At 43.9% G+C, this 15,825-nt stretch overlaps 1 protein-coding gene across 1 annotated transcript in view; it reads left to right on the top strand.

Annotated features, from left to right (window-relative positions):
• LOC309498483 (uncharacterized protein) overlaps positions 1-7,649 on the top strand; it is a 30,702-nt gene extending 23,053 nt beyond the window's left edge. The window contains exon 14 of the mRNA XM_082169247.1: positions 7,034-7,649. Coding sequence (XP_082025373.1) covers positions 7,034-7,309 — 276 coding nt within the window. The 3' untranslated portion in view covers positions 7,310-7,649. The remainder of the gene's footprint in view (positions 1-7,033) is intronic.
• Positions 7,650-15,825: the final 8,176 nt, after the last annotated feature.

A 15,825-nucleotide genomic window follows, 5' to 3' on the forward strand; every position in this document is an offset into this window, starting at 1 on the left:
AATGCTTCCATGTATTATTCTATATTTTATGAACTTTTGTAAGTATGATATCAACCTGTCAAGGGACTGCGGGTGGAAATTAGCATTTTTTGCTATAACCTGGCACATGACATCTCTTCTTTTTTAGACTAATGTTTTTTGTGCATTGTCCCTGATTAAATAAAAAATAAATTCAATTCAAATTCAACACCCACTTACCAGTTACGCAATTTATTGGCACTTTTTGGTAATTTCAAGACTTACTAACTGACAGCGAAACTTAAGAAAGAACAAAGTCTTTGCTGAAGAGTCAACTGCTTTCAAAATAAAAGTCTTGCATCAGAAAAACATTACGATTAACTTTTTCTCATCTCAGACATTTAGGGTCGCCATTACCTCTTGTTTTGCTAGTTTTTAGTTCTGTTGAAAGCAGTAGCATCATATGTCTGGACACACAGATATTAAAAACAGCATTGTAAGTTCCTTTAATGGTCATTTCAGGGATGTGGAATAAAGTTTTAGTGCTGTATATACACGTGCCATCTTTTGCTACCTGTGATGTTTTCTGCCAGATCTGGTGTTTGTACAGTTTTATACAGTTTTATACAGAAGGCCTCAGATGATGTTTTTAATTCCCCTGCAAAACATGCTTACCCTTGCTTCCAGTCCAAACATTAAAAAAAATCTTAAATCAAGATGCATTTACTAGATGAGTAAATTAGCCTATGTCTTGTTTTCTGGGGATATAAATGAAAATGAAGTGATTTGTTGCTTAAAAAAAGCAAAATGATCTGCCAATGGGGTAAGAAAAATAATCTTAATTAAAACTGAAACAAAAAAATTTTCTCTTCCCCGTTGGCAGATAATTTTGATTGTTATAAGCAATTTTGATTTATTCCCCCAGAGAGCAAGACATAATATCGTATGGCATTTTATTACTTTAGTAAATGCTTCTTGATTTAAGAATTTTTTTGATATTTGGACTGGAAACAAGACTTTGCAGTGAGTAAAGTGGCTGCTTCATGTTGTTTCACAGTCTCATTACGAGGTGTACCTGTTGTGTGTGTGTGTTTCACAGTCTCATTACGAGGTGTACCTGTTGTGTGTGTGTGTTTCACAGAAGTCTCGTTACGAGGTGTCTCTGTTGTGTGTGTGTGTTTCACAGAAGTCTCGTTACGAGGTGTCTCTGTTGTGTGTTTCACAGAAGTCTCGTTACGAGGTGTCTCTGTTGTGCGTGTTTCACAGAAGTCTCGTTACGAGGTGTCTCTGTTGTGTGTTTCACAGAAGTCTCGTTACGAGGTGTACCTGTTGTGTGTGTGTGTTTCACAGAAGTCTCGTTACGAGGTGTCTCTGTTGTGTGTGTGTGTTTCACAGAAGTCTCGTTACGAGGTGTCTCAGTTGTGTGTGCGTGTTTCACAGAAGTCTCGTTACGAGGTGTCTCTGTTGTGTGTTTCACAGAAGTCTCGTTACGAGGTGTCTCTGTTGTGTGTGTGTGTTTCACAGAAGTCTCGTTACGAGGTGTCTCTGTTGTGTGTGTGTGTTTCACAGAAGTCTCGTTACGAGGTGTCTCTGTTGTGTGTGTTTCACAGAAGTCTCGTTACGAGGTGTCTCTGTTGTGTGTGTGTGTTTCACAGAAGTCTCGTTACGAGGTGTCTCTGTTGTGTGTTTCACAGAAGTCTCGTTACGAGGTGTCTCTGTTGTGTGTGTGTGTTTCACAGAAGTCTCGTTACGAGGTGTCTCAGTTGTGTGTGCGTGTTTCACAGAAGTCCCGTTACGAGGTGTCTCTGTTGTGTGTTTCACAGAAGTCTCGTTACGAGGTGTCTCTGTTGTGTGTTTCACAGAAGTCTCGTTACGAGGTGTCTCTGTTGTGTGTTTCACAGAAGTCTCGTTACGAGGTGTCTCTGTTGTGTGTGCGTGTTTCACAGAAGTCTCGTTACGAGGTGTCTCTGTTGTGTGTGTTTCACAGAAGTCTCGTTACGAGGTGTCTCTGTTGTGTGTGCGTGTTTCACAGAAGTCCCGTTACGAGGTGTCTCTGTTGTGTGTGCGTGTTTCACAGAAGTCTCGTTACGAGGTGTCTCTGTTGTGTGTGTGTGTTTCACAGAAGTCTCGTTACGAGGTGTCTCTGTTGTGTGTGTGTGTTTCACAGAAGTCTCGTTACGAGGTGTCTCTGTTGTGTGTGTTTCACAGAAGTCTCGTTACGAGGTGTCTCTGTTGTGTGTGCGTGTTTCACAGAAGTCTCGTTACGAGGTGTCTCTGTTGTGTGTGTGTGTTTCACAGAAGTCTCGTTACGAGGTGTCTCAGTTGTGTGTGCGTGTTTCACAGAAGTCCCGTTACGAGGTGTCTCTGTTGTGTGTTTCACAGAAGTCTCGTTACGAGGTGTCTCTGTTGTGTGTTTCACAGAAGTCTCGTTACGAGGTGTCTCTGTTGTGTGTTTCACAGAAGTCTCGTTACGAGGTGTCTCTGTTGTGTGTGCGTGTTTCACAGAAGTCTCGTTACGAGGTGTCTCTGTTGTGTGTGTTTCACAGAAGTCTCGTTACGAGGTGTCTCTGTTGTGTGTGCGTGTTTCACAGAAGTCCCGTTACGAGGTGTCTCTGTTGTGTGTGTTTCACAGAAGTCCCGTTACGAGGTGTCTCTGTTGTGTGTGTTTCACAGAAGTCTCGTTACGAGGTGTACCTGTTGTGTGTGCGTGTTTCACAGAAGTCTCGTTACGAGGTGTCTCTGTTGTGTGTTTCACAGAAGTCTCGTTACGAGGTGTCTCTGTTGTGTGTTTCACAGAAGTCTCGTTACGAGGTGTCTCTGTTGTGTGTTTCACAGAAGTCTCGTTACGAGGTGTCTCTGTTGTGTGTGTTTCACAGAAGTCTCGTTACGAGGTGTCTCTGTTGTGCGTGTTTCACAGAAGTCCCGTTACGAGGTGTCTCTGTTGTGCGTGTTTCACAGAAGTCCCGTTACGAGGTGTCTCTGTTGTGCGTGTTTCACAGAAGTCCCGTTACGAGGTGTCTCTGTTGTGCGTGTTTCACAGAAGTCCCGTTACGAGGTGTCTCTGTTGTGTGTTTCACAGAAGTCCCATTACGAGGTGTCTCTGTTGTGTGTGTTTCACAGAAGTCTCGTTACAGAAGTCCCGTTACGAGGTGTCTCTGTTGTGTGTGTGTGTTTCACAGAAGTCTCGTTACGAGGTGTCTCTGTTGTGTGTGTGTGTTTCACAGAAGTCTCGTTACGAGGTGTCTCTGTTGTGTGTTTCACAGAAGTCTCGTTACGAGGTGTCTCTGTTGTGTGTTTCACAGAAGTCTCGTTACGAGGTGTACCTGTTGTGTGTGTGTGTTTCACAGAAGTCTCGTTACGAGGTGTCTCTGTTGTGTGTTTCACAGAAGTCTCGTTACGAGGTGTCTCTGTTGTGTGTGTGTGTTTCACAGAAGTCTCGTTACGAGGTGTCTCTGTTGTGCGTGTTTCACAGAATTCTCGTTACGAGGTGTCTCTGTTGTGTGTGTGTGTTTCACAGAAGTCTCGTTACGAGGTGTCTCTGTTGTGTGTTTCACAGAAGTCTCGTTACGAGGTGTCTCTGTTGTGTGTGTGTGTTTCACAGAAGTCTCGTTACGAGGTGTCTCTGTTGTGTGTTTCACAGAAGTCTCGTTACGAGGTGTACCTGTTGTGTGTGTGTGTTTCACAGAAGTCTCGTTACGAGGTGTCTCTGTTGTGTGTGTGTGTTTCACAGAAGTCTCGTTACGAGGTGTCTCTGTTGTGTGTGCGTGTTTCACAGAAGTCTCGTTACGAGGTGTCTCTGTTGTGCGTGTTTCACAGAAGTCTCGTTACGAGGTGTCTCTGTTGTGTGTGTGTGTTTCACAGAAGTCTCGTTACGAGGTGTCTCAGTTGTGTGTTTCACAGAAGTCTCGTTACGAGGTGTCTCTGTTGTGTGTGTGTGTTTCACAGAAGTCTCGTTACGAGGTGTCTCTGTTGTGCGTGTTTCACAGAAGTCTCGTTACGAGGTGTCTCTGTTGTGTGTGTGTGTTTCACAGAAGTCTCGTTACGAGGTGTCTCAGTTGTGTGTTTCACAGAAGTCCCGTTACGAGGTGTCTCTGTTGTGTGTTTCACAGAAGTCTCGTTACGAGGTGTCTCTGTTGTGTGTGCGTGTTTCACAGAAGTCTCGTTACGAGGTGTCTCTGTTGTGTGTGTTTCACAGAAGTCTCGTTACGAGGTGTCTCTGTTGTGTGTGCGTGTTTCACAGAAGTCCCGTTACGAGGTGTCTCTGTTGTGTGTGTTTCACAGAAGTCTCGTTACGAGGTGTACCTGTTGTGTGTGTTTCACAGAAGTCTCGTTACGAGGTGTCTCTGTTGTGTGTGTTTCACAGAAGTCTCGTTACGAGGTGTCTCTGTTGTGTGTGCGTGTTTCACAGAAGTCTCGTTACGAGGTGTCTCTGTTGTGTGTTTCACAGAAGTCTCGTTACGAGGTGTCTCTGTTGTGTGTGTGTTTCACAGAAGTCTCGTTACGAGGTGTCTCTGTTGTGTGTGTTTCACAGAAGTCTCGTTACGAGGTGTCTCTGTTGTGTGTTTCACAGAAGTCTCGTTACGAGGTGTCTCTGTTGTGTGTGTTTCACAGAAGTCTCGTTACGAGGTGTACCTGTTGTGTGTGTGTGTTTCACAGAAGTCTCGTTACGAGGTGTCTCTGTTGTGCGTGTTTCACAGAAGTCCCGTTACGAGGTGTCTCTGTTGTGCGTGTTTCACAGAAGTCCCGTTACGAGGTGTCTCTGTTGTGCGTGTTTCACAGAAGTCCCGTTACGAGGTGTCTCTGTTGTGTGTGTGTTTCACAGAAGTCTCGTTACGAGGTGTCTCTGTTGTGTGTGTGTGTGTGTTTCACAGAAGTCCCGTTACGAGGTGTCTCTGTTGTGCGTGTTTCACAGAAGTCCCGTTACGAGGTGTCTCTGTTGTGTGTGTGTTTCACAGAAGTCTCGTTACGAGGTGTCTCTGTTGTGTGTGTGTGTGTTTCACAGATGTCCCGTTACGAGGTGTACCTGTTGTGTGTGTTTCACAGAAGTCCCGTTACGAGGTGTCTCTGTTGTGTGTGTGTGTGTTTCACAGAAGTCCCGTTACGAGGTGTACCTGTTGTGTGTGTTTCACAGAAGTCCCGTTACGAGGTGTACCTGTTGTGTGTGTTTCACAGAAGTCTCGTTACGAGGTGTCTCTGTTGTGTGTGTTTCACAGAAGTCTCGTTACGAGGTGTCTCTGTTGTGTGTGTGTGTTTCACAGAAGTCTCGTTACGAGGTGTACCTGTTGTGTGTGTGTGTTTTACAGAAGTCTCGTTACGAGGTGTCTCTGTTGTGTGTGTGTTTCACAGAAGTCTCGTTACGAGGTGTACCTGTTGTGTGTGTGTGTGTGTGTTTCACAGAAGTCTCGTTACGAGGTGTACCTGTTGTGTGTGTGTGTGTTTCACAGAAGTCTTGTTACGAGGTGTACCTGTTGTGTGTGTGTGTGTGTGTGTGTGTGTGTGTGTGTGTGTATCACAGAAGTCTCGTTACGAGGTGTCTCTGTTGTGTGTGTGTTTTACAGAAGTCTCGTTACGAGGTGTACCTGTTGTGTGTGTGTGTGTGTGTGTGTGTGTGTGTGTGTGTGTGTGTGTGTATCACAGAAGTCTCGTTACGAGGTGTCTCTGTTGTGTGTGTGTTTTACAGAAGTCTCGTTACGAGGTGTCTCTGTTGTGTGTGTGTTTCACAGAAGTCTCGTTACGAGGTGTACCTGTTGTGTGTGTGTGTGTGTGTTTCACAGAAGTCTCGTTACGAGGTGTACCTGTTGTGTTTGTGTGTTTCACAGAAGTCTTGTTACGAGGTGTACCTGTTGTGTGTGTGTGTGTTTCACAGAAGTCTCGTTACGAGGTGTACCTGTTGTGTGTGTGTGTTTCACAGAAGTCTCGTTACGAGGTGTACCTGTTGTGTGTGTGTGTTTCACAGAAGTCTCGTTACGAGGTGTACCTGTTGTGTGTGATTCACAGAAGTCTCGTTACGAGGTGTACCTGTTGTGTGTGTGTGTGTTTCACAGAAGTCTCGTTACGAGGTGTACCTGTTGTGTGTGTGTGTGTTTCACAGAAGTCTCGTTACGAGGTGTACCTGTTGTGTGTGTTTCACAGAAGTCTCGTTACGAGGTGTACATGTTGTGTGTGTGTGTGTTTCACAGAAGTCTCGTTACGAGGTGTACCTGTTGTGTGTGTTTCACAGAAGTCCCATTACGAGGTGTCTCTGTTGTGTGTGTTTCACAGAAGTCTCGTTACAGAAGTCCCGTTACGAGGTGTCTCTGTTGTGTGTGTGTGTTTCACAGAAGTCTCGTTACGAGGTGTCTCTGTTGTGCGTGTTTCACAGAAGTCCCGTTACGAGGTGTCTCTGTTGTGTGTGTTTCACAGAAGTCTCGTTACGAGGTGTCTCTGTTGTGTGTGTGTGTTTCACAGAAGTCTCGTTACGAGGTGTCTCTGTTGTGTGTGTGTTTCACAGAAGTCCCGTTACGAGGTGTCTCTGTTGTGTGTGTGTGTGTTTCACAGAAGTCTCGTTACGAGGTGTCTCTGTTGTGTGTGTTTCACAGAAGTCTCGTTACAGAAGTCTCGTTACGAGGTGTCTCTGTTGTGTGTGTTTCACAGAAGTCTCGTTACGAGGTGTCTCTGTTGTGTGTGTGTGTTTCACAGAAGTCTCGTTACGAGGTGTCTTTGTTGTGTGTGTGTGTTTCACAGAAGTCTCGTTACGAGGTGTACCTGTTGTGTGTGTGTGTTTCACAGAAGTCTTGTTACGAGGTGTCTCTGTTGTGTGTGTGTGTGTTTCACAGAAGTCTCGTTACGAGGTGTACCTGTTGTGTGTGTGTGTCACAGAAGTCTCGTTACGAGGTGTACCTGTTGTGTGTGTTTCACAGAAGTCTCGTTACGAGGTGTACCTGTTGTGTGTGTGTGTTTCACAGAAGTCTTGTTACGAGGTGTACCTGTTGTGTGTGTGTGTGTTTCACAGAAGTCTCGTTACGAGGTGTACCTGTTGTGTGTGTGTGTCACAGAAGTCTCGTTACGAGGTGTACCTGTTGTGTGTGTTTCACAGAAGTCTCGTTACGAGGTGTACCTGAGAGTGCTGGAGGCCTGGCAGACGCTGTCGGACTCACCGGTGGGAGATCGGCTGATGGAGCTGGATCAGGGATTGTGGACAGGAGTGATGGACGCGGAGGACGAGGAAGACCCCGGGATGAAGAGATCGTACTCCAGTCCGTCTCTGGAGTTAGAGACGCCTCCTCAGCCCGTCGTGAAGGTCCGACGCAACATCTCAGAGAGACGCACATATCGCAAGATCATCATTCCTCGGAGGAACAAGGAGATTTGAAAACTTTTGAAAACTGTTACCCACAAACTGTCAAGACATGCTTGAAGCACTTGAACCCTTTAAAGTTTGACATCATTTAATATATGTTTAAAGTCTGTCTCTTCCAAGGTAAAAATAGCAACAACTGTAGTCTTTTTAAATATACAGTATTTTTGCACAAAGTTCTTAGTATTTGACCCTCTTCATACTGTCCACAAGAGGGAGATGTTGCTCAATATGTTTAAATGAAGGACAATAACTATCACACTTCAGTAAGAGTTTAACTTGTGGTCAGCAGAACCACTGTAAACAGTGAAGAAAAGATGTTTGAATCATGGTGATAAAGAGATCTCTGATAGTGCCACTGCTGAATGGCTCTTGTGTACCGAGTGTTTGTGAATATCTCATATCCTTCCATTTAAACCAGAACCCGTGATTAAGAGCAGAAGCTGAGGATCTGTGTGATGGATGATGCCTTTAGGCTCAGGATGTGATAAAGATCTGAAATGCCGATATCAGATAAACGCACCTGTTGACACGTAAACAGATTGTGAGGAAAAAAACAATCAAAGTGTCAGTGAGTCAGAAAATGAGTGAACATCCCTCAGACAGACCCAGACTTCTGCAGTGCTGATGTGTGATCCTGAATATGACTAGACTAATGATTTTGTACTTCAGGAGCCACTGAATAAACTTATGTTCAAGAAACCTACATGAACATACATTACACATAGTGTTACAGAAATGCAGCAGAAATTAAGCATGAAACCTGTTTTATAGCTTCCACATACTACAGCTGAAGCTGTGTGTGTGTGTGTGTGTGTGTGTGTGTGTGTGTGTGTGTGTATGTGTGTGTGTGTGTGTGTGTGTGTGTGTGTGTGTGTGTGTGTGTGTGTGTGTGTGTGTGTGTGTGTGTGTGTGTGTGTGTGTGTGTGTGTGTGTGAGAGAGTGTGAGTGTGAGTGTGAGTGTGTGTGTGTGTGTGTGTGTGTGAGAGTGTGTGTGTGTGATGCGAGCAGAAGCTCAGTGCCAGAGCCGTGGAGCGTGATGTGTGTGTGTGTATGTGTGTGAGAGAGAGTGAGCTCGAGTTGTTCAGTGTTTTTGTTCCTGCACGTCTGTCTGGCTGAAGGGTTTTGTGGTCTCTCGTCAGGCCTGGTTGAGTAATTAAAAAGGCAAGCGGAGGCTTTTCTTCATTAAGGGTCCTAACAGCACTCACCTCCATCTTTCCTTCTCGCTTCGTCTGCCACAAAAATTCCTGACATCATTCCTCTGAAATCCTCTTTGTGTCATTGCTCACGCTCAGCGGATGATGCCTTAACTCTCTCTCTGGTTTATCCTCGCTCATTCTCCTTCTACCCAGCATTCTAGTGTTTCCAAACACAGCGTTCCTCACCACTCCTAATCGCTCCTCATCGCTCCTCGTCGCTCTCAGATCCAGCAGGTTTTAAGGCCTTTCTGTATGCAATAATGCTTTCTTTCCACGAAATGCGAAAAACCTCTAGTTTTGTTTTCTTCCAGCAATGCTGCATTTTTCAAGCTGCTGTCTTAAGTGCCAAAGTGTGTGTGTGTGTGTGTGTGTGTGTGTGTGTGTGTGTGTGTGTGTGTGTGTGTGTGTGTGTGTGTGTGTGTGTGTGTGTGTGTGTGTGTGTGTGTGTGTGTGTGTGTGGACTCTTCACCTGCCCAGGATCTTGCTGACACACCCATACCTGACCCTCAGTTGTCTCGGGATGTCGCAGGGCAAGTTCAAACTAGACGGACATTTAAGAGATATGGGACAGTCATAACACTTCTTACACAGCATTTCGCCACATAAATAATTATGAGGATAAGATATATTGATTTGAGATTAAACTGTTTTACAATTGTACCTGTTTGTATCTCATAATCCAACAGTGTACAAAACAACAGTCACAAAATGTCAGCATCTGCATTTGTATGAAACGAGAGAGAGCGAGTCCACGAGACTGGATGGCATAATTAAATAACTGTTCACAAAATATCGATTCGACTGAGTTTTAATATTTTAGGAAATAGGAAAAAACTTTTAAATATGTCATTTTGGTGATCAAAGATGAGTTTTAAGGGATACAATTATTGACTACAGGGGGACTTTAAATAAAATTTGAAATTATATAAACAGATTATTTGGATTGAATATATTTTATAGAGGCATTTAAAGTAAAAAATAAAGCATGATAATTTTTGTGCAGATTGGTCGATATTCAAATGAATAACAAAATTGTTATTATTGTCTTGAAAATGGAAATGGAAATGGAAAAGGTCCTTATGCTTGCTTAATGTCAAACATTTCAACAATATCACCTGATGAAACCAGGACCACCCAGAACAAACTGTACCGGGTTCATCTGTGACGGACCTGCTGGTGAGTCGGGGTTCATCTGCGACGGTTCTGCTGGTGAGTCGGGGTTCATCTGTGACGGACCTGCTGGTGAGTCGGGGTTCATCTGTGACGGACCTGCTGGTGAGTCGGGGTTCATCTGTGACGGACCTGCTTGTGAGTTTCAGAGTTTTGCTGCTCAAAGTTTCAGAATGGATCTGTTCATCAGCGATCGTTCTGTTCTGACTGAACCTAACTGTGGTCAGGTAAACAACATGATTGACTATTTGTCCACATTTGCATAATGAACCTGTTGGCATGGATCTGAATGCTGTTCACCCCACAGAAACCAAACACTCTGAGGACAATAAGCTCAGTAGAACCGATCACTAATTAATTGTAATTAAAATGTGTGCAGATTTTATGTCATAAATTGACAAAGTTTGCATGCTACTGAAATTAATGAGTGAGTCTGTTGGGTTCATTCACCCGATCTGGGTTCAGTGCGTCTGTCAAAGACACAATGACCCTCTTCACCCACAAATAACCCACAAATTGAGGAAGAACAGCCTCATGATGTCAAACGACACCATCTCTTAATCTATTCTGGCAGACTGACGGTTCTAGACGGTACTTTGAGTTAGTTGTTGTCGATGGGTGGAAGACAGCGGAGTGTAAAAGTTTGCTCTCTCTCTGTAACACACACACATGAAGAGCCCTGTGTGTGTGTGCCTCTGTCTGGCTAATGTGCTGATAGTAACACATGCCCACACACTCATGCCCACACACTCCACACACTCATGCCCACACACTCCTGTGCTGATAGTAACACATGTCCACACACTCATGCCCACACACTCCACACACTCATGCCCACACACTCCTGTGCTGATAGTAACACATGCCCACACACTCATGCCCACACACTCCACACACTCATGCCCACACACTCCTGTGCTGATAGTAACACATGTCCACACACTCATGCCCACACACTCCACACACTCATGCCCACACACTCCTGTGCTGATAGTAACACATGCCCACACACTCATGCCCACACACTCCACACACTCATGCCCACACACTCCTGTGCCACACACCCCTGTGCCACACACTCATGCCCACACACTCCTGTGCCACACACTCATGCCCACACACTCCTGTGCCACACACTCATGCCCACACACTCATGCCCACACACTCCTGTGCCACACACTCCTGCCCGCTGTGCCAGACCCATTTTCAGAGCTTTGTCCTCTCTCAGCGGTTCCGGCCGGTGCCCGTATTGTGCCGGTGGACTCATTACTAGCGGAGCGATAGCGAGCGCATCGCTAATAGGCTTCAGTCGAGGGGACGGGGGGATGATGGTGTGAATGAGGCACAAACACTGAGACAGTGAGGAATATTATCAGTGCCTTTATGGCCACACATTCTTGTTTTGTCACTCTCTTTGGGTTTCAGCAGCATCAAGGTTTGATAGTTGTGGTCATTACGCAGCGGGCAGAGGCCCAGTTGGCATCGCTGGCAGACAGTTTCTGAGGTTGATGACAGGAGGGGATTTCGTGTCATTTTGGCCTCCATACCCCCCCCCCCCCCCCCCCCCCCCCCCCCCCCCCCACCAGACACAGACACAGACACAGACACACACACACACACACACACACACAGACACAGACACAGACACACACACACACACACACACACACACACACACACACACACAGACACAGACACAGACACACACACAAACACACACACACACACACACACACACACAGACACAGACACACACACACACTTGTACATTTTTAGGGCTTAAGCACTGAGTAGACACCTATTGTCTCTGTTGGCGTTCTTCTTCTTCTTCTTCTTCTTCTTCTATTTCTTCTATATGCTAATAACTTTTGAACCGTAAGGTATAGAAACAAAAGTATTATTTTTTACGATTTACATCATTTTCTGTTGAATTGAGTGAAAAACCTACTTTTCTAACTCCTCCTCCTAGGCCGTTACTCCGATTTTCACGAAAAGTGAACCAGATTATCTTCAGACCATGCCGACAAACATTTCTGGAATTCAAATTGATTCGACAAACCGTTCTCGAATAACGCGTGAATGAATTCGACAAAGTGCCCATCAAACTGAACATTTTGGGTGTTGGCCATTTTTCATTTTGATGTAAAATGCTATATTATATGAACGCATTGGAGTATAGTTACGAAAGTTTGTATGTGTCTTCAGCATAATGCCCTGACAGTACTCATAAAGTCTCGGGCAGTGCCACTTTTGGAGAAATTTCCAAAAATGCTAATAGCTTTTGATTAAATTAGTCTATTATTATGAAACTGGTCTTAATAGATTCTTTGGGTCAGGCCGAGAACAAAGATACAAATGTTGCCATATTTGGCCAAATTTCCTGTCCTCTATTTAGATTTTCTTAAAAAAAAACTTTTTTGAACTGCTCCTAAATCGTTCGTCCGATTTTCCCAAAAATCGACTCATATCCTCTCCAGACCGTGCTGACACTGGCTTTCGTGTTGATAGACGAAACCATTGTTGTATGTTGAGGCATGATGCCAGAATGACTCTTGAGGCTGCACCTCTGCAATGCTTCGGTATATTGACACCAAACGTTGCTTGTGTCTTTGTCACCTTACTCTGACCACCTCACATCAGTAACAGCGCCACCTATACTAACCATTCAATCAAATTATTAGTGATTGTATTTGATTTTTCAGGCATAATATGCTTTAAATTGCTTAGTGTTGCAGTTGGCCAGATGCTTCAGTCATGCAGTCATGACTTTTCGTGCCTTCTTTGTGCTTTGCCCCTTAATGGCTGCTTGCAGCTACATTTGTTCCTATTATTAGTTTCTCGTGTTTGAACAGAAGTTTAAATGTTTTCAGTGAGTGTATTGAGATGCACAGCAAAACACTTCAGACTATCAAACATCAGCTCATTTGATAAACGTGACATCTGAAATGACAGAGTTTTGAGGTCAGAATGTAAACAGATGTGCACACAAAGATTAGTACACCGGTAAAAGTGTTTGCATGCAGAGTGAAATGTAGGTGTGTCAATCAGGGTTTTCCTCAAACTGTTCTTTAACATTTTCCTTACAAAAGAACATCCGGTTATTTATCATAATTGGTGTAAAATTGCACATCAGAATCAGAATCAGAATCAGAAAGAGCTTTATTGCCAAGTGTGCTTGCACCCACAAGGAATTTTTCTTGGTACTGAAGCTTCCAGTGCACATATACAAATACAAATACAACAAGAAACATAGTAATACCAAGGGCGTAGGTTTGGCCTCAGCTTTGGTGGGGACATCCCCCTCCCCCTGGAATGAGTTTTCTATATGTAATTAAATAATGAACAAATGAATAAAATACACACGTATCATAGTATGCATTCAACACAACAAATCCATTATTATTATCTATTATTATTATTATCCATGATTACAGTATTCCATTAATACTAAAATTGTATCTACTATTCTATATCAAATTCTATTGATATATTCTATTCTTAAATATTAAATTCTTAGGCTACACTCACTCACAAATACATTACATAAATAGAATGTAGAAACGAAAAATGTCTCAGATCCACTGTTTATGTTGACTGCAAGATTCTAAGTTAAGGTCAGCTAATTAACATTCAGTGACTTGCTAACGTAGCATTCTATCATGATAGCGTGACTTCTATGAGTCTATCAGTGCTGCACAGCCTAATCAATACTCTTAACCTTAGTTGAAAGATTGCTGCTGCTAGGTTTAACTGTAACAACATGGTAACACATACTATCACCAATCAATACTATTTTCCACAGTAGAATCTGCATTTGAAAGCCTGGTCAGTCACTACTACTGCTAGTTTATTTGTGTGGCTAGTTATTTTGCCTACTTACACTCTGCTTTATGAAAAAGCTTCGTATGTCCCCTTTCTTCTTCTTGGGTGGCATAGCTGATCTATCTACAAAGTACAAAAAGTGGCAAAAAACGGAATATTAAAATGTTTTACTCTGGCCTTTGTATGTGGCAGAGAGACAGCCCTGGTAACTTACCGGCGGCGTCGTCGAAGCGCGCGCGCGCACACACACACACACCACCCGCTCGCTGCCAGTGCAAGCACAAAAGTAGTCCCGGCCCGCGCGTGTAGCCTGTCAGATACACCGCCGCCAATCAAATTACGGCGTTTCTTGTACTGTCGTTGTTTTGGCCGTTGGAATCGATCCAAATAGCAGCGCAAAGATCCAAATAGCAGTTCAAAGGAGCTTGCTAAATATTGGTGGGGACAAATTTGTCATCTCAAAATATTGATTGGGACTAGTACCTAGCGTCCCCCCCTAAACCTACGCCCATGAGTAATACAAATTCTAAGAATAAAATATATTAAAAAAAATAAAAATAGTATAAAAAGTAAAAAAAGGGGTCACAGTTGGGTTTAGTCTGAATAAACATTTACAGATTATGAACATATTTACAGTATTTTGAGTAGTATGAATAATATAAATATCACCTGAGTTAGAGAATATTACACTAGACAGTGGGAGTCTAGTGCATGTTACAGATTATGAACATATTTACAGTATTTTGAGTAGTATGAATAATATAAATATAAATATCACCTGAGTTAGAGAATATTGCACTAGACAGTGGGAGTATTGCACTTGCAGGCATATGCATTGGGGGGCATGTTAAGTGTTCAGAAGGGAAATGGCCTGTGGAAAGAAACTGTTCCTGTGCCTGGATGTTCTTGTGGCCTGTGATCTGTGTCGCCGTCCTGACGGTAACAGTTCAAACAGGGGGTGTCCAGGGTGAGTGGAGTCTGTGATGATTTTACCTGCTCTCTTCCTCACTCTGGAAGAGTACAGGTCCTGGAGGGTTGGCAAGGGGGCACCAATAATCCTCTCTGCAGTCCGGACTGTCCGTTGTAGTCTCCTGATGTCCGATTTGGTAGCTGAACCAAACCAGACAGTGATGGAAGTGCTTAAAACAGACTCAATGACGGCTGAGTAGAACTGGATCAGCAGCTCCTGTGGCAGATTGAACTTCTTCAGCTGGCGAAGGAAGTACAGTCTCTGCTGGGCCTTTTTCACAATGGAGTCAATGTGATTTGCCCACTTCAGGTCCTGAGAGATGGTAGAGCCCAGGAACCTGAATGACTCCACTGCTTCCACAGTGCTGTTCATGATGGTGAGAGGGGGGAGTCCTGGGGATTTTCTCCTGAAATCCACAATCATCTCCACTGTTTTGAGCGTGTTCAGCTCAAGGTTGTTATAAGACAGCCAGCTGTTCAACCCCCAGTCTGTAAGCAGACTCGTCACCATTTTGGATGAGACCGATGACGGTGGTGTCGTCTGCAAATTTCAGGAGCTTGACAGAGGGGTCTTTAGAAGTGCAGTCATTAGTGTACAGGGAGAAGAGCAGTGGGGAGAGAACGCACCCTTGGGGGGCGCCAGTGCTGATGGTGAGGGTCCTGGATGAGAGCTTCCCCAGTCTCGCTCGCTGCTGCCGGTCCGTCAGGAAGCTGGAGATCCACTGACAGATTGAGGATGGCATGGAGTCAGTTTGGCTGTGAGAAGATCAGAACATGTAAATGAGATAAAGAGTGATTTCATCAGGAAACATATTTGAAGGATAGGCTTTATTATATACACCTACAAATGAGTTCAAATAAAACTCAATTTAATAACATGCTTTATTTCTATTTTCTATATTGGGAAATGGTATGGGAGTATTGTAACATATTTTGTTTCAAATGCCTGCCATTTGTGTGTTCCATTATTTGTTTGATACAAAGTAGTTTATAAATCTTCATCTTATCACAAGGTACACGTGCATTGTTACAATTTATCAAGGCCTAATGTACTTGTATTATTTATTGTGTGTGCAGATATTCTCCCACTAGAGGTACAATAGGAGCAGCTACTTTGCAGGAAAAACCCTGGAGGATTATTATATCCATAAGTGAGAGACAGGAAGGTGATGCTCATGTGTGATTTCACAACTAGCTATCATTTCTAAATGGTTAAACTGATGTTATTAACATTACCGCAGGCTGCATCTAGTTACACGACATGTCCATTCAGTCATCATTCATTCGTGTTTTTATCGTCTCATGATTCTGCTCGTGCACAAAGCCCCAGGCGCTCGTGCTCCCGGTTCCGGTTCCGGTTCCGTCGTTCAT

This window comes from Leuciscus leuciscus (genome assembly GCF_965113295.1).
Source record: "Leuciscus leuciscus genome assembly, chromosome: 5".
NCBI classification, from domain to species: domain Eukaryota; kingdom Metazoa; phylum Chordata; class Actinopteri; order Cypriniformes; family Leuciscidae; genus Leuciscus; species Leuciscus leuciscus.